At 37.8% G+C, this 27,697-nt stretch overlaps 1 protein-coding gene across 1 annotated transcript; it reads left to right on the forward strand.

Moving 5' to 3' along the window:
- The first annotated feature begins 19,882 nt into the window (after positions 1–19,882).
- On the forward strand, positions 19,883–25,295 carry LOC134677338 (putative uncharacterized protein DDB_G0277255). Its single transcript, XM_063535773.1, has 3 exons — positions 19,883–20,883; positions 21,676–23,588; positions 25,234–25,295. The coding sequence occupies exons 1-3, from the start codon at positions 19,883–19,885 to the stop codon at positions 25,293–25,295; spliced, it is 2,976 nt and encodes a 991-aa protein (XP_063391843.1).
- The last annotated feature ends 2,402 nt before the right edge of the window (positions 25,296–27,697 follow it).

Here is a 27,697-nt window from a genome sequence, read left to right on the forward strand (position 1 = left end):
TTTCATTTTATCGCTGTTTTATATATCATACAACATTAAACTTTATTAGAATGTATTATGGTTTATTTTACACTGTAACCTTTGTCGGCTAAGGCTGACTATAGCGGTCGAGAAATAACCTCTAGCCGCCCAGAGACCTATAAAAAGGTCTCCTGTTCCATTCTAATTTGAACTTTGTGTTGACAAAATAAAATTTCATTTTGCTTGGCAAGGTTTGACGTATGGGCGGCTAGAGGTTAAAACATGAACCAATGTATTCCCGCTGTTATCTTCATATGACCATATCCTGGCCACGTACTCGTCGTATGATTTAATGTGCCTACTTAATTAAAAACCGGCCAAGTGCGAGTCGGACTCGCGCACAAAGGGTTCAGTACCATTACGCAAGAAACAACAAAATCGCGTTTGTTGTATGGGAGCCCCGCTTAAATATTTATTATATTCTGTTATTACAAGCTTTTATTTAGTTTCACCTGACCGTTGTCTGTCTGTCTGTCTGTAATCAAACATTGCAAGTTAAATTTGATCCACTTCCCGGTTTCCGATTGAGAATTTTGCATGCATGTATAAATCGCATGACAATGCAATATTATGGTACCATCGAGCTGATCTGATGATGGAGACAGGAGTTGGCCAAAGGAACTCTGTGATGAAACAACGCAACCTAATTGTGTTAGGGGTTTTTAGAATTGTCTCGATGAGTATTAGTTGTCTGTCGTAAGAAAAGTACAGTCAGCGATAAAAGCTTGTACCAAAAATTAAATTTTTGCCAAAAATTTATTTTTAGTATTAGTTGTTATAGCGGCAACAGAAATACATCATATGTGATTTCAACTGTATAACTATCACGGTTCAGGAGATACAGCCTGGTGACAGACGGACAGCGGAGTCTTAGTAATAGGGTCCCGTTTTTACCCTTTGGGTACGGAACCCTAAAAACGCATGATTCAAATAGGTAATGACATAATAAAAAGCCCACTGATAATGTTATCGCGGGGTCAGCTCAATTTTTATTTTCTCATAAACAAGTTCCACGAAATTGATATCATTTATTTTATAAAGTTTTTAACCACAATGTTTGTTGCGCAATGGGGTTGGCAACTGTCAAAGGTTTGCATAGATGGCGCCATCATAGCTTGCCCCTTTTTCTATGAGATTTGGCTTAAAAAGCTGGCATCCAAGGTTTTAAAAAAACAAAAAATTGACACAATTCTAGGGATTGACAGGGCAAGCTATGATGGCGCCATCTACTAAAAACTTCGACCGGCCAACCCCACTGCGATTAAGCCAGTGGTTCTTAACCTTTTCAGTCCGGTCACCCCTATGACTAACTAGGGAACCTGATTTTACCCCTCCTCCCAATGGTAATAAAAAATAAAACGTGTACGTTTGTTGTATTGTTATATTAGGTTAGCTTATTACCCCCGTAAAATACCAGGTTTACCCCCACGGGGGTAATTACCCCCAGGTTAAGAACCACTGGATTAAGCTCATTACTTGATCATTTATATTCTTCTGCTTTCATAAGTAATAGCTTTTGAATTTTAAAAAGCGTTTTTCAATTAAAAGACATGTCAAGATCGCTTACCTTCTTGCAAGTTCTTTCTAATGCTAAAAAAAACGAACTATAGACATGCCGAATCTAATGAGCTATCACACGTATTTTTAGGAGTAGTATCTATATTTTTCACCGTTTTCAGGATCTCGAAAAGACTCGCTTTCTTCGGAAATTGAACAAATAAAACAAATTGACGACCGGTCTGGCCTAGTGGGTAGTGACCCTGCCTATGAAGCCGATGGTCCCGGGTTCGAATCCTGGTAAGGGCATTTATTTGTATATTATGATACAGATATTTGTTCCTGAGTCATGGTTGTTTTCTATGTATTTAAGTATTTATATATTAAAAATATCGTTGTCTGAGTACCCACAACACAAGCCTTCTTTAGCTTACCGTGGGGCTTAGTCAATTTGTGTAAAAATGTCCTATAATATTTATTTATTTATTTATTTATTTAAATGCAACTCTATTCAGATTGAAAATGAATGACTGATCCTATACTGCAAAACGTAATTCAAGACCAAAAAAAGTAAAAAATGTTGCCACTTTTTTACTAGCACTTTTTTAAATAGTAGGAGTAAAATTACTACTGAATAAATTATCTTAGCGTGATTATTTATCAAGAGGAATTTACAATTTTACGCTACGTCTTACGTAGGCGAACAACGCGCGAACGCGGCGCGGCGCGGCGCGGCGAAATCAATCCTTTGATGCCCATAGAAGTGTCCTACGTAAGCGATCTCGTTGCGAACGCGGTGCGGCGCGATTTGCACGCGAATGTCAGGCGGCGCGGCGCGGCGCGGCGCGGCGGCGGCCGCTTTCGCCGCGCCGCGTTCGCGCGTTGTTCGCCTACGTAAGACGTAGCGTTAGAAACAAATTATTGCAATGGCAACATTGTCTCTCACTTTTTTTGGTCTTGAATTACGTTTTGCAGTATAGGGTACAGAATAAATAATAGTACTAGGTACAGAAGACTCACTCCCTAACAAAACGCATCTGTTACGATCAGCACAGATATGGCCGCTAGGTGGCGACAGCGCCACGCGCGGCTTATGGCAAACCCCAAAATTGGGGCCTAACGGATGTACTTTTAGCTACCTGTAGCAAAGCGACGAAATCGTGGAGTGAGCCACGCCTGCCTAGGGTCAGGTAGAGTAAATATAAGACACGGGTAAAAATAAGACAAAGTTTTTACTTTTAATGCTCTATACTTATTCTATTTCATTCCTATTCAGTGTGTATCAGGGTATCAGTGTATTTATTGCTTTCATAGGTTATACAGGTCGGTACATTGTATTGGTTCAGCTATGAAACCCTGTAGGGCACTGCAATATAACTTAAATCTAACTTAATAACTATTGCTTAAGGCTATCTCTAATACATTTTTTTTTAAATAACCATACGATCATGCATCATATTATATTCATATATATATATATATATACATCTTTTAAACAGTTACAATTTTTTTTTTTAAGTTGCGATATCTAAACTGAACTACTATATTAAATACTATTACTATAATTAACTATCTAAGAACTCTTGCACTGAGTAAAAACAGCTGTCTAATAAATATTTAGTTATTTTTCTGTTAAATAGAGTATCTTTTTCTTCGTCTCTAATTGTTTTTGGGAGTTTATTGTACACTTTTATACACATTGCATGTGGGCTAGAGGCGTGCATTTTTAGTTTAGATGGCGGCATAGGAATTCTATCTCTAGGGCGTAAGTTAATATTGGTAGGGTTTTTTGCTGCAGGGAAAAACTGATTGTACTTTCTTAAAAATTTACATAGTTCGAATATGTACAAGGATGTCAGAGTCATAATGTTGAGCTTAGGAAAATGTGGCCTGCAACTATCTGGTTGGTTTATATTAACTAAGATCCTTAAACATTTCTTTTGTAATAAAAAGAGATCGTTAACATTTGTACTGTTGCCCCATATTATAATACCATACCGTAGCCACGACTGGGCGAATGCGTGATAGGCACAAAGAGCTGTGTTCAGATCGGTATGCTTTTTTATTTCCATTAGTGCATACGTAAAGCTGGATAGTTTTGAAGCTATTTTTTGTATGTGGAGTTTCCAATTCATATTTGTGTCAATTTCAAGTCCAAGAAGGTTTGATGAGTCTATACATTCCAATGTCTGGTTCTGGTAAGTGAAATTTATATTTAAATTACTTTTTTGATGTGGCTTATAATGCATAATTTTCGTTTTGTCTAAGTTCAATTCAAGGTTGTGAAGATGGAGCCAGTCAACAACATTGGAAAGAGTGTTGTGTAAAATGGAGTTTACGTTGTTATTATTAGTAGAATAAGGGAACACTATAGAAATATCATCAGCGAAAAGGACACAAGTATGATCTAGTATTTTGGGGAGATGGTTTATGTAAATTAAAAATAAGAGGCACCCTAGATTACTTCCCTGTGGTATAGAGCCTGACAAGATTTTCTTTTCTGATTGTACATTTTCTATAACTCTAGTGTGAGGATTGTGGTACTCTACTTGGACTAACTGTGATCGATTTGACAGGTAAGATTGGAACCATTTGTGAGTAATACCTCTCACGCCTATGTTATAGAGCTTGTCCAGTAATATTTTATAAGACACTTTGTCATAGGCTTTGCTCATGTCCAGTAAAATACCAACGGCATATTCCCTGTCATTTATAATATTATGTATTTCTTGAACGTATTTATAAAGAGCTAGAGTCGTTGACCTATTTTTACGAAAGCCGTTCTGATTTTCACACAAAATATTGAATTTCTCACAAAATGCATAGAGCTGGTTAGACATTATTGTTTCTAATATTTTTGCAAATGTGGGCAATAAAGCTATCGGGCGATATTGTGCTGGGTTAGTGGGGTCTCCTTTCTTTAAAATTGGCTTATTCCATTTAAAAAGAAGCCGTGCGTGTAGACTTCTTTTTAAATGAGTACAATGAGTTTTTAAGTGCTTAAAGCTTTGACTTAGTTTTCCCGTGTGTTATATTTACCCCACCAGACCTTACTAATAGGACTGTGAGCCTTACGTGCATACTGTGACACACTATCTCATCTCGACCCCGCTTCAGCTGAGTCGGAACCCTTATCAGAACTCTGACCTCCCACTCCCATTTCAGTCGGCAAAGAGCATAATCAGTCGGTTGAACGCCGCGGGCGCGGGTGCACGTGACACATGACAAGTGACAATCTGCCGTGTTCCGCGTTTTGTCAAGACTAGTGCCGATATACACCGAACATTGTTATCGTGCGTGGGATGTCGTGAAACGCCGTCATTGTCAAAATCCCTGCCATAACCTAAAAGGGGAGAGCATAATTTTAAAAAAGTGACTGTATATACGTTATTCGTTAGCGAGAAAGTATATAACTTTTCTTTTCGTTGGTAATAAAGAATAAGTGAAGAGAGTTTTTCCCGCGTTTTGTAAAACCAAGTGTTGAACTTTGTGCAAGTGATAAAAGTGAATTTGCCAATTTTCTGTGATAGATTAAAAAATAAGCAGTGAAGAAGTAAGTTATTTTTTACAAGAATTTTTACAAGAGTATTTAGAAGTGTCTTAATTAAAATTAATTATAGTAAGTAGTAATTAGATTAACCCTCCAATGAACTTATCTATCACTCACAGGACGAATGAAATTATCGTTTAAAATTTAAACATCGCTATTCTCTACGACTTATATTGTGAATATAATATTTTATATTTGTAAGTACATATTTGCCAACTTACTCTTATTTTAATTGCGTTGACAATCCTTATTGGAGCTATAATTTTATTTCATTTGTATTGTTATTATTTTTATTTTACTTTGACGATCATGATAGAAATTCTTATATTTTTGACATCAATGCAAACTTATTATGCAATTGTCTTTCATGAAATAAATCATCTACCTCATTTAATTTAATACAAGTAAATGTTAGGGATTTCATCTCTACCATTGCCAGTCTGATGTATATTTAAGAGCCAACAGGAGTGGTCATTTTTCCATACAAACGTACTCGACTGTTTCCTCCGTGAGTTTTGATGCTAGAGCAATGTTTTTTCAACACAGATTATTATTGTCAATATCTGTGTCGGACCGTTTTGCTTTTTTGATATTTTTGTTTTTTTAGGCTCTAGAGCCCTTCAAAAACGGCCAAAATGGCCTCATTGACTATGCCGCAATGAGAGGCGTAGTATTCAAAACTGATATCAATTAGCCAAAAAAGCAAAACGGTCCGACACAGACAATTTTATAATCATTTTGATTTCCAAATTTGGTTACGATTGGTTAAGTTTTGGAGGAGGAAAGAATCGAGTACGAAACCTCGATTTTTGAGATTTTTCGCCTTGTCCTTATCGCACTAGTTTTAGGAGCCGCTTCCGTTAGCTAGACGGGTATATTTACCTAAAATATTTAAAACTCAGCTCCTGTTTCGTCTTAAGGATGATTCACGCTTAGGGTTGCCATACGTCCGGATTTGTCCGGACATGTCCGGATTTTTGACCCTTTGTCCGGATTGCGGCCGGACTTGGCATGTGTCCGGATTTTTTGGAATGACCTTATAAAAATAAAATGCGCGCCCGGGGAGGGGGCACCACAGAGAGCAGCGCGCCGCCGGGGCGACGTTCAAGTTACGCCAAATCTCTGCTACAAGAAATGTCCGGATTTTTAGGGTGATGTCCGGATTTTTATCAGGACATTTAATTCTTCCATATGGCAACCCTACTCACGCTAGACCGGGCCGAGGCGTCCGACATGTCATTTTCTATAATGGCTGATCGGTGATGACATGGTGCTTTCAGCAGGTTTCTATTGAAAAGGAAGCGTCAGAAGTAGAGATGCAACGGATAGTTGTTTGGCCGGATATTCGGCCAGCGTAACTATACCTACATTTCGGTTTTTCAGGTGCGCATTCTGCAGGTTTGACCTGTTTCCTAGTGAACGTTCGCGCGGACACATTTCTAGGTTTGAAATGAGTGGCGTGCAAGTCAGTTTAATGTTTATTATTTTAAAATAATAAACAAGTACGATTATGATCAAGATTGTTTCTTAAATCTAATTAGTTTATTCCGAAATCAAGCAATGATACTATCCGGTATTCGGCCGGATAGTAAGTCACTATCCGGTATCCAGCCGGATATTAAAATCATGGCCGGATAGGCCGGATACCGGATAGTAACCGAATATCCGGTGCATCTCTAGTCGGAAGCTCCGGCCCGGTGTAGCGTGAGTCATCCTTTATCCGTCCAAACGCCTTATGCCCACTTGCACCATCCCACTAACCCGGGGTTAAGCGGTTTAACCGTCAACCCGGTGTCAGATTGTACTGGTAACCATGGTAACGCAAGGATTAACCAGTTAACCCCGGGTCAGTGGAATGGTGCAAGTGGGCCTTATTCACAAAAATTTATACATATCTTAGTAAACTAAAATAACAAAAACGTGCCGTTGACATGGATATATATATAGTATAAGTGACCATTCAATGGCCTCTCAACTCGGGTGCGTCATAAAATCATAATAATATTTATGCTCAGGCCTAACAAGTTAATACAACGCCGCCATCAGATATACCTATACATCAAAGCGGCCCAGTCAAATATCTAAAGCCTCCATTGCCAACACTATAAATTGCATGTCCAGATAATTATGAGCACCTTGGCCGCTCCGATGTATCTGATGGCGACTGTACTCTATGGTTACGCAATTGTTTTTACGGCATTCTTAGTCCGATACTCCCGGAGGTCTGCGCCTCGCCGGACATGGCTTGAATGTCGGGAGTCGGGAACACATTTTAAAAATAAGTTACGGCAAATATGTAAGTAACAATTACGAATCTAATACGATCATTTATATTCTTCTGCTTTCATAAGTAATAAGTAGTTTTTGATTTTTAAAAAGCGTTTTTCAATTAAAAGACATGTTAAGATCGCTTACCTTCTTGCAAGTTCTTTCTAATGCTAAAAAAAAAAACGAACTATAGGTCCAGTCACCTGCATTAATATGTTACTCTTCGAAGGCCGCAAAAATATGTGACACGCTCTTATGGCTTGTATATATGTGTTTGATTGGCTTATACATATATATTATCTACATATAAGATTGTCTCAGATATTGTTGCGGTCTTCGTTGTGTAACATATTTATTGCAGGTAATGTTTTATACATAAATGTTTTATTACATTTAAATGAATCAGTTAGTAGTGGAATGAGTCAATAGGCAAGCGTAATATACCTAGCGTAGTAGACGCTTGGGTGACTCATAACTTAATATTATCATAGATCCATACCTAGCAATGTGCATTTTTTCATGAGAGTGCACTTTCATGAGAAAATTCTCATGCACTTAAACATCTTAAAATGTTCCCGTTCAGATTAGTGATTACTTATTACTGAAACTGTACTTACGCAGGATATGTACATAATTTTACACCCTCTTTTTTCCTAAGAGCATTTTTTGTGCTCTATCAGGCGCGGCTTAAACGCACGATTCTTTTTTTAATTTTGCCAAAAAAAGGGTTCCTTTGACAACTGTTTCATTTAATATTTTCGTCACTCATTGGCGTATATTTCAACTGGCATTTTTGAGTTTTTATATGTTTTCCGAGCAAAGCTCGATCTCCTAGATATTAGGTAATCAGACGTACTATTTTACTACTAGAAAATCGCCACGCAACCTATTTACCCCCTGACATAAGTGAAGACAATGAAATAGGTATACTTCTTTACGTCGAATGACCGTACGACAAAACATGCTATTCCCAGAAGAACACCTGGGTCTTATCTCTTATGTTTAACCATAAAGAGTGTAGCGACTCATATTGCACGTGTGCTTTTTTAAGTAGGTCAGGTAAGTTGCCAGTAAAATATCTAGGTACAGTTACGATACATAACACTGTCTATACAAATTAAAACCAAAATATTGGTAGTAGTAGTAAACTCTTTATTGTACAAAAAGACATATTAAAAATAACATACAATTAGCAAGAAGTACAAAGGCGAACTTATCCCTTTGAGGGATCTCTTCCAGTTAACCTTTGAGTAGATGAGAGGAGAGAGTGAAAAGAGGGTGACAAATGCAGCAAAATGTACAACAAGGTACCAGAAAGATAAAGGATATAAATACATACAAAATTTATAGGATAAACATACATATATTACACAAAAAGGAATGGGGAAAATACACTAAAAATTGGAAAGAATTAGAACGATATAAAGCAACTATACAATAGAAATATAGACAAATTAATCAGTCAGATCAGATAACCATAGCTTCTTTAACCTCTCCTTGAACGACGCAACCGATTGTGCCCGCCTGAGCGACACAGGCAGCTCATTATTAATATTACTTTTATTATTAATATTACTTTGCTAATCCGCGAAAAGATAACATGCTATAGAGGCAATCAGTGCTATTTAACCCGTTATACTTACTTGCGTATTTTTTACATATATATGCAATTAACGTTCCCACCCTCCCACCGCAAAAATAAATACGCAAATGAATATAACAAACCACCACTAAAAGAACAATACTCGACACGTGTTTCGCCTCTCAGGAGATGTTGTTTGTTGGATTGGATTAGCAAAGTAATATTTTGGTTTTAATTAATATGGATTTCCACAAAGTAACGCCTGATTCTATTCACTACTGTATATACAGTCAACGGTAAGAATATGGGTGTACAAATCATTTCAAAAATATGTCCCATAACTCTTCATCATCATCATCATCATTTCAGCCTATATACGTCCCACTGCTGAGCACAGGCCTCCTCTCATGCGCGAGAGGGCTTGGGTTGGGCTATAGTCCCCACGCTAGCCCAATGCGGATTGGGGACTTCACATACACCTTTGAATTTCTTCGCAGATGTATGCAGGTTTCCTCACGATGTTTTCCTTCACCGAAAAGCTAGTGGTAAATATCAAATGATATTTCGTACATAAGTTCCGAAAAACTCATTGGTACGAGCCAGGATTTGAACCCGCGACCTCCGGAATCAGTCAGTGAATTAAGAACTATGGGACATATTTTTGAGTAAGTTGTCTACACCCATATTCTTACCGTTGACTGTACATACATCTTATAAAACATGCCCGCCGCGTCTGTCTGTTCGTATGTTTGCGATAAACTCAAAAACGACTGAACGGATGTTCATGCGATTTCCATCTATCTATAGAATGATTCTTGAGGAAGGTTTAGGTAATATGTTTAAGTTTACCCGTGCCGAAGCCGTGACGAGTCGCTTGAAGAAACTTGACATGAACTTAATATTTAGTTATCATTGCCAGAAAAATATACAGGGTGCTTCCTGTACCAGGAGCAATAAATTAAACTAAAGGCTGTACTCCTCAAACTGACCAACATTTGTTCAGCAACTTTTAAAAATTATTAATCCTTTAGACTTCCTCTTTTTCATACAAAATAAATATTATCTTCAATGGACGCCATCGCCACGCCATATCATTGTGATTGACGTTGCTTGTCACGCCTTAAACAAAACAAAATTCGCAATACATTGCGTCTTAGAATAAACTTTAAAATGTATTAAAAATCAAACCGCAAGTTATTATTAAAAGACGCTGAACAAATGTTGGTCAGTTTGAGGAGTACAGCCTACAGTTTAATTTTTTGCTCATATTACAGGCCACACCCGGTATAAGTAACATTACGATACACTGTTTGACATTATCTTAATTCTCTTTACAGATCTGACTGCTGGAAAGGATCGAGATTTTTGAAGCTGAAACACATTCTACTTATTTAAAAAGGTATGTTGTAAAGTCGCCTGCAATAATATATTAGTATTACCCTTCGAAGGCCGCATAAATATCTGACACGCTGTTATGGCTTATGGCTCTACAAATAAGATCATGTCAGATATTATTGCGGCCTTCGTTGTGTAACAACAAAATTGATTGAAAATTGTGTTTCAAACATAATAGTAGTTTATGTGAGTGCTACACAATGAAAGGCATTAAAACACGAATGTGGGTTTATGAAACGAGCTGAAAGCGAGTAGGGTTGCCATATAGAAGAATTAAATGTCCTGATAAAAATCCTGACATCACCCTAAAAATCCGGACATTTCTTGTAACAGAGATTTGGCGTAGCTTGAACGACGCCCTGGCCGTGTACCGTATCGTTGAAAGAAATATTATTGTTTTCGTTGATTACTTACTAATACTTTTATGTATTCTTTCATTCAAGAAAACTGTGTTAACTTTGTATTAAATATATCACGTAAACATTTTTATTATAAGGTTATTCCTAAAAATCCGGACACTTGCCAAGTCCGGTCGCAATCCGGATTGCTCTTGGTCCGGACAAAGGGTCTAAAATCCTGACATGTCCGGACAAATCCTGACGTATGGAAACCCTAAAAGCGAGAGATGCTGAAAACATCGGCCGAGTGTTTTGGGCTTGTGCACAAATCACACGAGGTTCGATAAGGGGTCACGAAAAAATCACGACAGATCACGTTGGGGGAGGGGGGGTATAAGGAGACCTCACGTGTATTTTTCTACAGTGAACGAAACTAAGAAAAAATACCTACCACATGAACTTTTTCTCGGTTTCGTTAAACATCTTCACTCCGCACATCAAAATAGCGAGTCTATTTTACGAAATTTTGGAGCGCGTAGCCTTGACCGGTCGAATAGAAAAAAATCATAAAATACACGTGAGGTTATGTGGGGGAGGGGGAGTAGCCAAAACCTCACGATATGTGACCAAGGGGGAGGGGGGTCAAAAGTAGCCGGAAACACTTCGCGTGATTTGTGCACTGTATTTGTACTGTGTTGTATATAATGTCATAAAATATTAAACCAATTTTTTAACAAACAGATAATATAAAATTTGTAGTAGGTATCGCTCGTAGACGCATCACATTTATTTTCGCAATTTTTACTAAGATAAGTGTGGAACGATTTTAATAGCACACGCAGTACTTAAAAGTGTTATTGACGTATAAATAACACTTGCAAGGGCCCCTATTCGACAAGCGACGTTTGACGTATCGTGTTGATCTCCCGTTGATGTGGGAAAAATGATAAGTTCTCGAATACGTACAATGTCAAAATTTGACATTAACAATTAGTGTCCGACCGAAACATGTTTTTTTGCCGCACACAAGTACCATTTCGTACCGAAACCGAACCGAACCGAAACCGAAACCGAATGTTCGGCTTAGGCGCTAGTTTCGGCCGAAACCGAAACCGAAACTTTTGTAGACTTGTTAAAATCGTTGGAAAAATGTCATAAAACCCCTTTTATATATGGGACTGTCAACACCCAATATCCTTGAAATTGATGTTACTTAAGCAGTTTTTTAAGAAAATTACTAGAGTTAGACCAAGATAATTCTGCAACGATTTTGATAACACACGCAGATAAAATAACACTTGCTATTTTAAACGTCAAAACTTCTATGAAATTATGACGTATAAATAACATTTGCACTAGTTGCACTGCGTATGATATCAAAATCATTGCAGAATTTTCTTGGTCTAACTCTATTCATTCACCAGTCAAGTTAACATGTAGATACAGGGTCAATCAAAAAACCAACCAATAACGCGAGCGCGAAATTTTTTGTTGACAATATCGCAAGGCCTGGTACCAATCTTCACCTGGGCCTGAAAGTCCGAAGTGCCCCAGTGAGGCGAACTTTCATGCGAAGTCAAAGCCGTGCTTCAGGCTACAGGATAAGTAGTTGAGCACAGACTCCAAGCAATGTCCATTGTATTAAAAAGCGAGACCGCAGGCCGAGCATGGCGTAGCGAGGCCAAAGGCTAAGGTCGGACACTATTATTTAGGGTGACAAGCAAACCAAACCGAACCACCCTTAGTTTAGAGTTGAGTTTTGGTTGTACCAAATGATATTATCCACCGTTGATGGAATCAACACTCAGTATGCAATAAAATCAACTGTTGATTTGACGTGGATGCGAAATCTGACAGTTGTACATGTCGAATTTGGCCTAAGATCGATTAATATCTTCCAAAAAAATGCATGTAGTTAATTATAAATTACGAATAGGTATTTCTGACAGTTTCATGTATACCTGACTATTGTTATTTGTGTCTCCCACGCTACAGGACATCACAAAAACCGGGCAAGTGCGAGTCGGACTCGCGCACGAAGGGTTCCGTACCATAATGCAAAAAAAAAACAAATAAAAGCAAAAAAGAAAACGGTCACCCATCCAAGTACTGACCCCTCCCGACGTTGCTTAACTTTGGTCAAAAATCACGTTTGTTGTATGGGAGCCCCATTTAAATCTTTATTTTATTCTGTTTTTAGTATTTGTTGTTATAGCGGCAACAGAAATACATCATCTGTGAAAATTTCAACTGTCTAGCTATCACGGTTCGTGAGATACAGCCTGGTGACAGACAGACGGACGGACGGACGGACGGACGGACGGACGGACGGACAGCGAAGTCTTAGTAATAGGGTTTTACCCTTTGGGTACGGAACCCTAAAAATAGTCAAAGTCCCATTATACTCGTACACGTAAGGACGCATTTTTTGCGCCGTCAATAGCTGAAAATTTATAGCATTTCGTGATGGGAAAAAATGTTAAGCATCTGACTGTTTCACTGTACTCAAGATTGCTAAGAGCTAATAAATTATAAGTTAACGGCTCATAACAAAATAAAGTCTGAACGAAACTAAAACGAAACGTATTACATATTTTCGAAATATTCTCCTTTAATATTGATTTGATACACAAACGCCAACGTTTGTTAAAATTACAGATTATACTTAGTAGTAGTAGTAGTAGTGATCACTTCATTGTACGTTACAACAGGTTTGCATAAATAAATAAATTTGCATTAGTTATTTACAAATTCGAATCGTGTGGCGATAAATTAAAAGTTAAAACACGACCGATGGGAGTGTTTTAAATCGACACGAGTTGCGAATTACTTATTCGCACGAGCCCCGATGCACATGTTTTCGTCTAGTGAGACCATTTTTTGAGGTTCTCGCGTTTGTTCAAAAATATTTTTTTTTTGTTTAAAAATTACTAATATTTAATGCTTATACTAATGTAATTTAATTTTATATGGTAATACTCTGCAATAACTAAATCCACATACAAGAAATACCGTTTGTACTGAAAGAAAAAAAAATATTATTTTTAATTTTTTTATTGACGGGTAGGATTACAATACAACATATGTGAAAAGGGCTATTACTAGGGAAAGCAATAGGGCTCTGCCAATGTACTGACAATTTTGTTTCGAGCCCATGCATGCAGCAGTGCTGTAGGAGAGGACAATATGATTTGGACAACGTTTTTGAAAAGTCCTTTTTTTTCAGCAATAAAAGTCTTCTTCTTCTACCTAGCGTTATCCCGGCCTTTGCCAGGGTCCGCTTTCCTACTTGCTTTCCTCCACTTTGCGCGATCCTGGGCGTCGTCTCGTGTGAGCCCGTTCACGCTCATATCTGCTTTCACGACATCGAGCCATCGCTTTTTTGGTCTGCCGCGGGGTCCGGGGCCGTCAAGGGCTAGGTTAAGGCATATGTTTCCTACGTAGTCAGCTGGCCTGCGGCAAACGTGGCCGAACCACCGGAGGCGACATTCTTGGAGCTTCTCCGCTACGTCACGGACTGCGAGGCTGCCACGGATGTACTCGTTACGGATGCGGTTAGCGCGCGTAACGCCGCACATCCATCGCAGCATCTTCATCTCAGTAACGCGAAGCTCCTGAACATGCCTTCCAAGAACCGGCCACGTCAGCAATAAAAGTCTCATGCAATTTTATTATACGATCAAAATAAACTACATTAAACATTGCTATTATGGTTCCCATTACTGGGTCATTTTTATGTTCATGTGTAAAATTTATTAAAATAAACAAAATTGTTGCGTGGAACTAGACGAAATAATTTGCATCGGGGCTCGTAACGTTTTACAGTACATATACAGTACAGCCCTTTAAACGTTTGACATACGCAGCACGAAAAGTGCTATTTTACGCACTAGTGCGAGAAAATAGGACCATATATACTGTAAAATTATTTTCCATCGTATTTTCGCGTAAACGTACGAACGTGTCTGTTTCAGTCAGTCGCGGTACAAAAGTACTGAGGTTGGCTGGCGATACAAACGTTTCCGAGAAAAAACGATGGAACACATTTAGGTATGCACTACATCTGTAAACAATATGTCAACAATTTTTGAGGGTTCCGTACCTCAAAAGGAAAAAACAGAACCCTTATAGGATCACTCGTGCGTCTGTCTGTCCGTCTGTCATAGCCTATTTTCTCGGAAACCACTGGACCAATTAATTTGAAATTTGGTAGCAAGGTATAAGTAAATTAGTGACACAAAGACGGACATGTAACGTAAACAATTGAATTTTAAACATGGGGCCATTTTTGAGGGGTAAATGATCTCCGAAACGACTGGGTAAATAAATATACAAAACTTTACCTTAACTTTAACTTACCTTTGAAAATAAATATACAAAATATTTCTTTACATATAGATGACAGGAAAACCTATTATAGTTCGTTTTTTAGCATTAGAAAGAACTTGAAAGAAGGTAAGAGATCTTGACACGTCTTTTAATTGAAAAATGGTTTTAAAAAATCAGTAACTATTACTTATGAAAGCAGAATAATATAAATGATCGTATTAGATTCATAATTGTTACATATTTGCCGTAACTTATTTTAAAAATCTGTTTTCAATTAAAATATACATCAAGATTGTTTACCTTATTTCTAATGCTAAAAAAACGAACTATAGAAATGTGCAGTCAAGCGTGCGTCGGACTTAACCACAGAATAAATAATACTACTAGGTACAGAAGACTCACTCTCTAACAAAACGCGTCTGTCACGATCAGCACAGATATGGCCGCTAGGTGGCGATAGCGCCACGCGCGGCTTATGGCAAACCCCAAAATTGGGGTGGAACGGATATTTGTTTAGCTACCTGTAGCAAAGCGACGAAATCGCGGAGTGAGCCACGCCTGACTTAACGTACGGAACCCTTGAAACGCGAGTCCGACTCGCACTCGGCCGGTTTTTTGGCTGTAAAAGGGAACAAAGGACCTACCCCTATACCTACTGAGACTGCAAAGAAGCTAATAAATTATAATTTAACGACTCACCACTAAACAAGTCTGACCCCAATTTGTATCTAGGGTTGCCAGATGGTCGGGATTTGGCGGGATTCTCCCGATTTTTAGCATGTGTTCCCGATTCCCGACAAAGTGTAAACTGTCCCGAAAAACAGCTTCACGTTATAAAACAATAATTTCAAGATCCGAACTGTCGTCGAGCGAGCGAGCTGACGTAGTGCCAATAATGTAAAATATCGTTGTTTTTAATACAATTGCTTTAATATGAATGTATTTTTTTTCTCGAAAAATTGATACTAGTATTGTTTCCCGATAATAGCGCCTTTCGATCTGGCAGCCCTATTTGTATCGCTACAGAATTTTGAAACCGGTTGTAATATCGCGCATGGTAGAATGCTAGAGCCTCTGACGTCTAAATTAGAGATGCACCGGATATCCGGTTACTATCCGGTATCCGGTCTATCCGGCCATTATTTTACTATCCGGCCGGATACCGGATAAAGACGTACTATCCGGCCGGATACCGGATAGTAAAAATGCTTGATTTTGGAGTAAACAAATTGTATTTAAGAAACAGCACGGTCATAATCGTACTGGATTATTATTTTAAAACAATTTAAACATTCCACTGACTTGCACGCGCACCGCGCACTCATTTCGAACCTAGAAATGTGTCCGCGCGAACGTTCACTAGGAAACAGGTAAAACCTGCGGAATGCGCACCTGAAAACCGAAATGTAGGTATAATTCCGCTGGCCGAATATTCGGCACCGGATACCGGATATTCGGCCGATGGTCAGGCCGAATATCCGGTATCCGGTATCCGGCCAAACAACTATCCGTTGCATCTCTAGTCTAAATATTGTAATACCTTTAAACAAGCAAATCTTGTTTATTTATAGGTACATATTATGCATCTCGGAAACGGCTCTAACGATTTCGATGAAATTTGCTATATGGGGGTTTTCGGGGGCGATAAATCGATCTAGCTGGGTCTTATCTCTGGAAAATAAATAAATAAATATCATAGGACATTTTATACACAAATTGACTAAGGCCCACGGTAAGCTCAAGAAGGCTTGTGTTGTGGGTACTCAGGCAACGATATGATATATAAATACTTATTACTTAAATACATAGAAAACAACCATGACTCAGGAACAAATATTTGTATCATCATACAAAAACGCGCATTTTTGAGTTTTACAAGAAGTACCAGTTATTATAAATACAATACTATTTCTCTTAAAATTGTATATATATAGTACTCGTGAGGTATTTTTCTTAATTTCGTTCACTGTAGAAAAATACACGTGAGGTCTACTTATACCCCTTTTCATGAACCCCCCTCCCCTATCGAACCTCACCTGATTTGTGCACAAGCCCATACTTTGTCGTTGCCTCACAGGTTGTTCATGCCGAAAATTCTTGCAGATCATTAAAAAATAAGTTTGTGGCAAAAAAATCATTTTTGGTACAAGCTTTTATCGCCGACTGTACTTTTTTTTCCACAGGCAACTTATACTCATCGAGACAATTGTAAGAACCCCAAACACAATTAGGTTTCGTTGTTTTATCACAGAGTTGTTATGACCACCTCCGATCTCCATCATCAGATCAGCTCGATGACATCATAATATTGCATTGTCACCCGACTTACATATGTATGCAAAATTTCAGCTCAATCGGAAACCGGGAAGTGGATCAAATTTAACTTGCAAGATTTGATTACACACAGACAGACAACGGTCAGGTGCAACTAAATAAAAGCTTGTAAAAAAACACTCTGTATAGGCGTAGGATTAGCTTAGACGAACTCTATAGTTCGTTTTTTTAGCATTAGAAATAAGGTAACCAATCTTGACGTGTCTTTTAATTGAAATACACATTTTAAAAATAAGTTACGGCAAATATGTAACAATTATGTATCTAATACGATCATTTATATTCTTCTGCTTTCATAAGTAATAGTTACTGATTTTTAAAAAGCGTTTTTCAATTAAAAGACATGTCAAGATCGCTTACCTTCTTTCAAGTTCTTTCTAATGCTAAATAAACGAACTTTAGTCACCAACCACTGTCTTTTTCCAGGAAAGCGCCACGATGGTCACGGCAGAAGACGACGACGACAGTGAGAACGATTGTCTATACATAGACGAGAGTCCAACTGCCAACCAACGTACCACAAGCCAGCCACGGGACACCAGCACCAACACCAGCACTAGCGAACTGACAAACCCAGAAGTCCCAATCGACTACTTGCCCCTTCTGAGGAATGTGGAGATCTTAAAAAACATTCCATTCATTCCAGATGTTTCGAAAAAGCCACCAAAACGAGCAACCGCTAAAATCGCTTGCAAAGACTTCTCTAGAAAGCCTTTTGGTACAAATGAGATGTTAAATTCTGCTTTGTACCATCATCTGACTACAGATACAATGCCTCCTAATCAGCAAAGGGGTACCTCAAATGGTTTAACATCTGGCAATCAGAATCTCAAAAATTTATTAGACGCACCAAGCAGACCGCTAACTAATCCTTATGCATCTTTACCAGGAGTGCTTTTCCAAACCGAAACTCTTATGGCACCCCAAGCCCAAAATGATCCTAGAACTCATATGAATGAGTCAACTCAACCTAATATGAATAGGGATGCCCAAAATTATCCCAAAACTCAAACTAATACGAATGGATATATCCAAAATGATACTATAACTCAATTTAATACGAATGTGTATGTACAAAATGATCCTAGAAGTCAACCCAATGCTAATGTCCAAAGTGATCCTAGAAACCAACCAAACATGAATGTGTTTGCCCAAAATGGCCATCAAATGGATGGAAACCAGATGCCAACCGCACAACCCTCACCGAACGTACCAAATAAGACGAGTGTGATCGTCCCCCATCCAGGAAATTCTGCAGGAGCCATGACCTACAGACACACAAATGACCAGAGACCAGCCAACTTGCCAATAACAATTAATGGTTATCAAGTCCAGAATGGTTCTGCTCCAGCGAACCAAGAAGGGCAAATAAGAGCCTACAAACACGCTGAATCGCGCATGGAATTCTATGGACAAACAACGATGAATCAAGGAGTAGGGCCTTACAGAACTTGTAAGCTGACATGTCCGTGCAGAAAATTGGGAGTAAAGTCACATTCCCCTTTAAATCCGTCGCCTGACAGAGTTGCAGTGAGCATGCCTACTTTAAATCATCAAGGAATTAATCCTACTTTCAATAACTATTCCACTAACCAAGGTGCACCGATATTGAATCCAGGATATGAGTTAATGAGTTCATCAAGCACTCAGCACCAATCAATGAATCCAATTCTCTATTCTCATGTCACTTGCCAGGGAGTACCAGCTTTGAATACTGGACATGAATTGAGGATTCCTTCACCAAACCCTCAACATCAATCAAGGAATACTTTAAATTCACAACCAAATTCAATAGATCTGTCTTTCCACGAACATCGAATGAATTTTTCTATGACTTCTCATCATCAGTCAATGACTTCCCAAACTTTAATGAGTTCTCAGCCCGCTATTGGCATGGCAGGAGACCCTATTAACATGTCTCCTTTAACTCTTCAACATCAAAGAATGAATCCTTCTTTGAATCATCTGGCTCAGACAGACAGTTCCAGGTTACCCTGCTACTCCTGTGTTATGGGCAAGCCATGTACCAATAATACAGCGCCATCGTACCTTCAATCAGCAGTTCCACTGACAAACTCTCAAACGGTTCCTTGGAATGGCAATAGGCAGAACAATAACAGAAACGATTCTATACAGCCATATCCTGGATATAATAGTGAGCAGATTAGCACGGCGGACTATTTAGCTGCATTGAGATTACAGGAATGTAAGGATGCAACTAGGGATATACTGGGCCCACCTGTCCCTGTGAACAAGAAACCAAGAGGCCCTCCGAAACAAAGAGCTAAACCCGTAAAAAAAACAAAGAACTCTAACGCTAGTTTAGCAGCAAACTGTAATGAACCAATGAACAATGGTGCCTCTACCTCTACCCTGCCCAGCTGCAGCCCTGCTCAATCCTATCCTTTACCAAACTGGGCGGCTTTCGGAACTCAAAACGCTGCTCCCCAAAAACCAACCCCAACTATAAAAGCAAAAGTATCAAATATTAAAAAAACTCAAAATAACAATATTGAGATACAACAAATTGACTTAACGACGGATGTTACCCAGAAATCAAATACGAACATGATACAGAAAATAATGCAAGCTCCGTTAAGTATAGAGACTTATAAGCAAATATTTAATGAAAGAAAAGACACGACACAAACTAATGTAACAACAGCAGCTCATAATATGAACGCAATCAGCCTAATACAAGATTCTTCCAACGCAGAAGGCCAATCAAAACCTATGACCATGAATGTCAATAACAATGGAACACCTACTCATTTGATTGAAGCTTCCACTCAACAAGATACATCCAGCAATGATGACAATGATGTTAATCAATCGCAAATAAACACAGAGCAACCATGGATAGATATAAAAAGCAATGGGGCTCCGATTCCACTGATTATGGATCAGCAAGACGAGAGCATGGAAAACAATGTTGAGACAACGATACAACCTAGCGTAATACAAACAACAACGAAGACAGTTACAAAAAATTTGCAGAGTGAAACCTTTCTACAACAACCAAGTGACAACATAGACATTGAGACTGCAATGGCTTTGTTACATGCGGATACTGATGAAGCTCCTACTAATTCCACACAAAATTCTAAATCACTAGCTAAATCAACTAATGATTATGAGCTTGTGTCTACGACTTCTGTCACAATGGAAACAACATCACATAATATAGAGAGCAATGATATTATAATGAGAACTGACACATCCAATTCGGAAGTACATACTAACCGAGAAGTCAATATCAACCAAATAATAGAAAACACAGTAACAGTTTCAATTGTGAAGAAAATTATCACTAATCCTAACATTTCGTTGCCCAAAACAGAAACCCTCTTAGACATCTTAAACAAGGTGCATTGCGCAAAGGAAGCTAGTATAGAGGAAAATATGGTACAAACAAGAACAGAAGATGAAAACAAAATTAAAACTAAAGCTGTAGACGATGGCTTCACAAAAGGGATTGATGAGGATGATGACCAAACAAAAGATGTGCCTGATAGTAAAGACGATGACAGATTAATAATGGCACGACAAAATTTAGCACGATGGTCTGCGTTAGTGCATGATAACAAAAAAAAACGTGCTGACTATAATATTAAAACAAAAACTGACAATACATACCATATCGAAGTAATAACTGGCCCTCATGGAGAATATATAGCACAGGTTAAGATACCATCATCTGATGGTTCTCCCGTTCAACAGGAAGAATTTAATATCAATTTCCCTAGCGGCAAAACGACACAAATTAAAAGTGCCGATAGTAGCGTTAACAATATATTGCCTAAATTAGAAATAAAAATAGAAAATCACCAAGATAAAAATGAAGTTGCTGAGTCACAAGAAACTAAAAATACAAAGAATGAGTCACAAGAAATGCAAAATATAAAGAGTCAGTCACAAGGGATTAAAAATATAAAGAATGAGTCACAAGAAATTCGAAATATAAAGAGTGAGTCACAAGGAATTAAAAATATAAAGAATGAGTCACAAGAAATTAAAAATATAAATAATGAGGAATCAGAGCCGGCCATAGATGAGATTATATTTTTCAAATTTCAGATAAATTTCTTTAGACTTGTGCAAGAACGGCTAAGTGAAAACAATCAGGAAGTGTATGCCCAAAAGCTTCATAATGCCATTCATGACCTAATAATTTTAAGTGACTATGAGGATTCCACGGCCGATTTAAAGTATGAGTGTCATGAATGCCATAATGTTACTATTTATTCACCCCGCCAATTTTATTATAATGCAATAAATTATCTAAAAAGCTTGCTCAATAGTGCATACAATTGTCAACTTTGTCTTACATTCAGAAAAAAATACATTGACATTTTAATAAGATACGTCAAGCGAGAAACATCAGGCGCTAATCTAAACATTTCTAGTAAACAAATCGCTGAGAATACGGATATTAACGACCAGAAACCCGACATAAAAACAGATTTGATTAACAAGCGCCAAACTCATTCTAAACCTGAACTCATTGATGATGAAAGCGATAGCACTAACAAAAAGCAGAAGGATTGTAATGTTAAAGAACAAGGGGTTGTAATAATAGCTGACGCGCCAACAAGTTCTAAACATGTTGAAATAAACGATCAAAAGAAGCATAATAATATAAATACGCCAGTCAACCAAAACCAAACTAGCCTTGTGGTGAAATTGCCACGACACATGTTAAAAGAATCAACTGTAGAGGCGCTTATACAATGTAAAAAATCTAAGTCTAATGATAATAAATCAGACACAGGTAAGAATTTAAACATGGTTTTACATGATAACTATGGTAAAGGCAATAACAATTCAAGCGATCCTAGAGTAAAACCAACCAAAGAAACTGTAACTACTACCGCCCCAGTTCATGGCAACAAAAATATAAGAACTTCTCTAGCCAACGACAACAACAAAGAAGATCACTATTCAAAGAGAAAAACTATTAATACGAATAAACAAAAAAACACGAATACGAAGAACTTTTCCACTAATATCCAAGATAACAATAATCAAGAACGGTGCGCCAACAAAAGAAAAAGCAGTAGTGCTGAAAACGCGTCCAGTTCGAACCTTGACCCACAAAATATAAATTCAAATCCTCCATCAAATAATAATGACGCCAACCTAGAAAGTCACTCTAAAAAGAACAAAAGCATTAGTGATGAAACAAACCCAGAACTACAAAAAATAATTCCAGCTGTTGTGGACGATAGTGACACAAACCATAAAAGACAATTCAAAAAGCGGAAAAGCACTGAAATCGCACCCTCAACAATCCCAGGTACTAACAATACATCCGATGACATCGACGATCAGAACAAAAACCAAGACCAGCACTCGAAGAGAAAGAAAAGTATTTGCACTAAAACTGCAACAATTACAAGCCGAAGTGCACAGCATTCTAAGACTACATCGGATAATAATGATGATAATGATAGGAACCATGAGAGGTCTTCAAAAAAACGAAAAAGTACTAGTGGTGGAGTTGCACCCACTAAAAATCGAAATAGAAACACCAATGTATCAGAAAACAACGACAAGAACCACGAAGCGCACTCAAAAAGAAGAAAAAGTATCAGTGCTGAATCTGAAATCAGAGCAAACCAAAATGACTGCCACAACAACTGTAAGAACAAGGAAAAAGATCGTGAAGCAAGGAAAAATATCTGTGGCCAGTTAAGTACCCCAGAAGACAAAGAAAACTATGACAAAGACACTGCAACCAAAAACAACGAAGAACATGCAACAAGGCAACCTAATGCAGTCAAAAATAATAGTGATGAAACTGCCACCAGTAAAAATGAGGAGTCGCAGAAGAGAAAATCAATTACAGCGTCTAATAACGACAGTAACAACAGCAAAGAACCATGCAACCCAGCAATAAAATACGCTGCAAATAATAAAAAGGACAATAACGAAGTAAGGAAAAGCACTGATTCTGAAAATACTACTATCAAAGATACAGGTCGACTCAAGAATCAGACTACAACAGGGAGTAATGTTACAAGTACAGAAACTACAACTAATAATCATACTGAAAACCAACAATCTATAATACTAAAAATCTTTAGAGATCATGTAGAGAGTATAACAAGGAAAAACAACAATGAAAAAGGGAATAACAGTGTTACAGACGATGAAAAAGCGTCTGACAAATCTGCCGAAAAATTAAACACCAAAAAAAAAGATGACTTACCTAGAGTGGTAATTCCTGGTAAAAAGGAGAATAAAGCTAAAGATGAGAGAAAAGTTAAAAAGTGTATTGCAAAAATAAATGACACATACATTTGCAACTATTGTAAATTTAGGTGTGGAAATTTTACAGCTTGTGAAAACCATTTAACTAACGATCACAAAATAGTAAATATTGATTCAAATGACTATGTTATTTGGACCAAATGTCCATATTGTACTAAGGATATGATAGCAAAACATTACAATAAGCATCTAAAAGATCGCCACCCAGGCGAGCATTCACGAGTAATTAATAAGTAAGTAAGAAAAAACAACTTGTAACAGGTATTTAGTAAATATGTACGTTATTTATAAAACTTTACAAGCCTCTTTCTTATGTCAAAATGATAGATAAAGACACACAAGCAATTATTTTTCACCATTCATGAAATAAAGCACCAGAGAAAAGTAGACAGCAGTTATTTTTAGACACAATTTCTATTTTTAAACCCGTATAAAAGTATAAAGAGTAGGTAATTTGATTGTGACGTCACATGCTAGTGTTTCATATAAATTCCATAGTAGTAAAAACGTTTTGACAGTTCGAAAAATGAAACTGATTTGACTAGTAGTTAAATAACCTATTGAGACTTGTAGTGCGTTTATGAATAATGTCATTAGAGTACTTAAAAGTTATTCGCTTTTTTAAATTTAGACATTATTATGTATAAAGAATTAGGTACTTTTGTATTCGTATAATTAATATGTACTTTTTAAATATGGTCACATACCTACCTCGTAAAACGTTGAGTTTTCTTTACTATACTTACTGTTTGTTTGTGTTTGTTTTGTTTTTTTAACTTTGAGTTTTGTTTTTACTGTTTTTTAAGGCTAATTTTAACGTAATTATAGCGGTTAAAATTAATGAAGTTATGATAAAAATTCATCGAGTTTTTAACCGGTTCTTCTCACTATAGTCTATTTCATAAAGATCTTCAAAGAATATTAACAAAAAAAGTCAGTCACGTGACAGTCATTCGGCCAATAAAGGACCATGGGCAACTTTGTACAAAAACCAACAGAAATGTGAGTTAGGTCATTATATAGGTCTTTCTATGTCCTTCATTTCGTTCTATGGGCACCAAGCGGAATTCCATTGCAGAACTGAGATATTGGCATTTGAGTCAAAATGTCCTCACCCTTATGACTTAGGCCAACCATTCTCAAAGTGTGTTCCGCGGAACCCTAGAGTTCCGCAAAGCCTCTGTTGGGGTTCCGCGAAAATATACTTGTAATAATAAGAAAAAAACCAGCTCTTCTATTGGTATATCTGGTCCACAGCGATGAACGAAAATTTTTAATTTGGGGTTCCGTCAAATATTTCGCTTGCCGAAAGGGTTCCGTCACCAAAAAAGTTTGAGAACCGCTGACTTAGGCAATAGGGTCCAAGTAAATTAATTGCTGCAGAGTAGAAATTCGCGTACCGTTGCTGCATTCGCCCGGCTGTGGACTCTATTGCCTTAGTAATAAGAGTGACGACGTTTTGACTAAAATACCAATATCTCAGTTCTGCAATGGAATTCCGCTTTGGTGTCCATAGAACGAAATGAAGTTCGTAAAAATAGCTATCTAATGAACCCTGTTGGTTTTTGGACCATTTTGACGCATATTGGTATCTATGGAATTATGTCATTGGTCGAACGACCGAGTGCCATTGGTTTTTGTTTTAGGTCAATGTGGTGAAGACCGTCTATCCGGTAAGACCGTCTACAAGCTCTTTTGTCTCTTCTAACAAGCGAAGTACCTACGTATACATATGGGATATCGGTACGGGAATCGCACGTCGCCCCGATGTTTGAGCGAGACAACGGTATATGCGCGTATTATAGCGAAATCGCGCTCGCACGTCGGACCGACGTGCGAATGGGACCAAGTGTGCCATGCTCCTACGAGAGTTTCCCCAACCAATTTTTTTATGACGTTCTTCACCACATAGACTAACTTTTTTATTACATTTTGGAATAGACTATGGAAATATGTTAAGTGGTTTACTGCCCCATAGTTATTAAGGGGTTAATACATTTATCCGGTCGCTAGACGCTTTCTGCTGAGAGGGACAGAGAAAGCTATATGTTATATCTCTGTCGCTCTTAGCAGCGAAAGTATCGGGAGACCCGATAGATGATGTAGTAGTAGTAGTAGTAGTAGTAGTAGTAGTAGTAGTAGTAGTAGTAGTAGTAGGTAGTAGTAAACTCTTTATTGTACAAAAAGACATTAAAAATAACATACAATTAGTAAGAAGTACAAAGCCGAACTTATCCCTAACCTCTTTTTTTAATGTAACAACTTTTTTTTGGTGATCGAAGACCTAACAGCTTTTACCGCAATACAGCGAGTAAATGCTGTCAGCATCCTCGGCACCATACTAAGGGGTTAAATTTATTAGATGTATTTTAGTTTTAATTAGTATTAGTTTTTAGTTTTATAATTAAGTTAGCTCGTCATTTTATGGGTCACGTCATTTAAGTTGATTTTTGTAATTTTTCAATCAGTCTAAAAATAAATAAAAAGGTAAAATGTTTTTTAAGTAATTAAGAACCAAGTTTAAGCTTACTTATTAAATATGTCATTGAGTTTCTTTGTCACGTTCTTCTCTACGGAAATATAAACTATACATTAATTAATTTTAATGTAAAAGTTATTAGGCTTAAACAGTGGCGTAGCTAGGGGGGGGGGGGCGGTCCCGCTTGCCGCTTTCGGCCCGCTGCGCTAAACAAAGTGGCCGCTTTCTGGCTCCGCCGAACAGAAAGATGGACCAAGAAAAGTCTGCAGCGTTTTTGATAGCCCACGCAGTGCAAGTGTTATTTATTTGTTTATCAAATCAAATCAAAGCATTTATTTTCAGGCTACTGAGGCCCATAGATACATACCTTACAAATTAACATATATATACAATAATAAAAATCTTAAATACTAAAAAAATATTTTCGTGACGCAGTTTTCTGTTGCGTCACTTGCTCTGGTGTAGGATTCGGTAGGTTCCCACGGAACCGCCGAAATATCACACCCTTCGGCCAGAAGTATTTATTAGAGATGCAACGGATAGTAGTTTGGCCGGATACCGGATATTCGGCCTCTCCATCGGCCGAATATCCGGTATCCGGCCGCCGAATATTCGGCCAGCGGAACTATACCTACATTTTGATTTTTCAGGTGCGCATTCTGCAGGTTTAACCTGTTTCCTAGCGAATGTTCGCGCGGACTCATTTCTAGGTTCGAAATGAGTGCGCGTGCAAGTCAGTGGAATGATTAGGTATATTGTTCTAAAATACTAAACAAGTACGATTATGACGGTGTCTGTTTCTTAAATCCAATTTGTTTACTCCGAAATCAAGCAATTTACTATCCGGTATCCGGCCGGATAGTAGGTTACTATCCGGTATCCGGCCGGATAGTAAAATAATGGCCGGATAGGCCGGATACCGGATAGTAACCGAATATTCGGTGCATCTCTAGTATTTATACTTTATAATTGCATAGAAGTTGACGTTTAAAATGACACTTGCACTGCGTGGGCTATCAAAATCGCTGCAGACTTTTCTTGGTGTACCTCTAGTATACACGGGGTCCCTTTGTTTCCCGTATTGTTTGTCATAGTATCATTAGTCATAAAACTGAAACCGTTTGCTTTTCAGGATTTTCTTTATCCTATAGATACGAGTAGGTAGGTTAAGTTTATTGCAGTCGGAATTATGGAGCATTCCATGAAATTGTCTACCATTTGACCCGTACAAACGCGATTTTCTGAAGATTTGCAAGTACAAGAGTTTCCTTTTCTATGACAAATGGTCAAAATTATGCGCAGAAAAATAATTGGCTACTTTAAATGCCGAAAAAAAAGTCGCAACACAGGAAATACAATGCGTTTGTACGGGACAGCCCGTGGAATGCTCCTTATGCTGAGGCGAGCCCATTTTCGTAGTAAACTTTAACGCTTACCAATTTTATTAATATCTGTAGTTTTTATTACTTTTACTTTTGTATGTAATCTTAGCTTTTAGTTTACCACGAATAAAATGCTTGATTCTTGATTCTTGAATTGGCTGCATGGACCTTAGGGTCCTTAGGTTAGTTCAGGTTAAGATAGTCAAACAGGGGGCCGATTTTTGAAATTCGATCGCTCGATTTTGTCAC

Source organism: Cydia fagiglandana, chromosome 26 (genome assembly GCF_963556715.1).
Source record: "Cydia fagiglandana chromosome 26, ilCydFagi1.1, whole genome shotgun sequence".
NCBI lineage: Eukaryota > Metazoa > Arthropoda > Insecta > Lepidoptera > Tortricidae > Cydia > Cydia fagiglandana.

Coding starts and splice junctions, on each gene's coding strand:
- LOC134677338 (XM_063535773.1), top strand. CDS start 19,883: ATGATACAGAAAATAATGCAAGCTCCGTTAAGTATAGAGACTTATAAG. Junction 20,884..21,675: donor AATTTAGCACGATGGTCTGC/GTTAGTGCATGA, acceptor CATTTTAATAAG/ATACGTCAAGCGAGAAACAT. Junction 23,589..25,233: donor TGAGAGAAAAGTTAAAAAGT/GTATTGCAAAAA, acceptor TTTTTGTTTTAG/GTCAATGTGGTGAAGACCGT.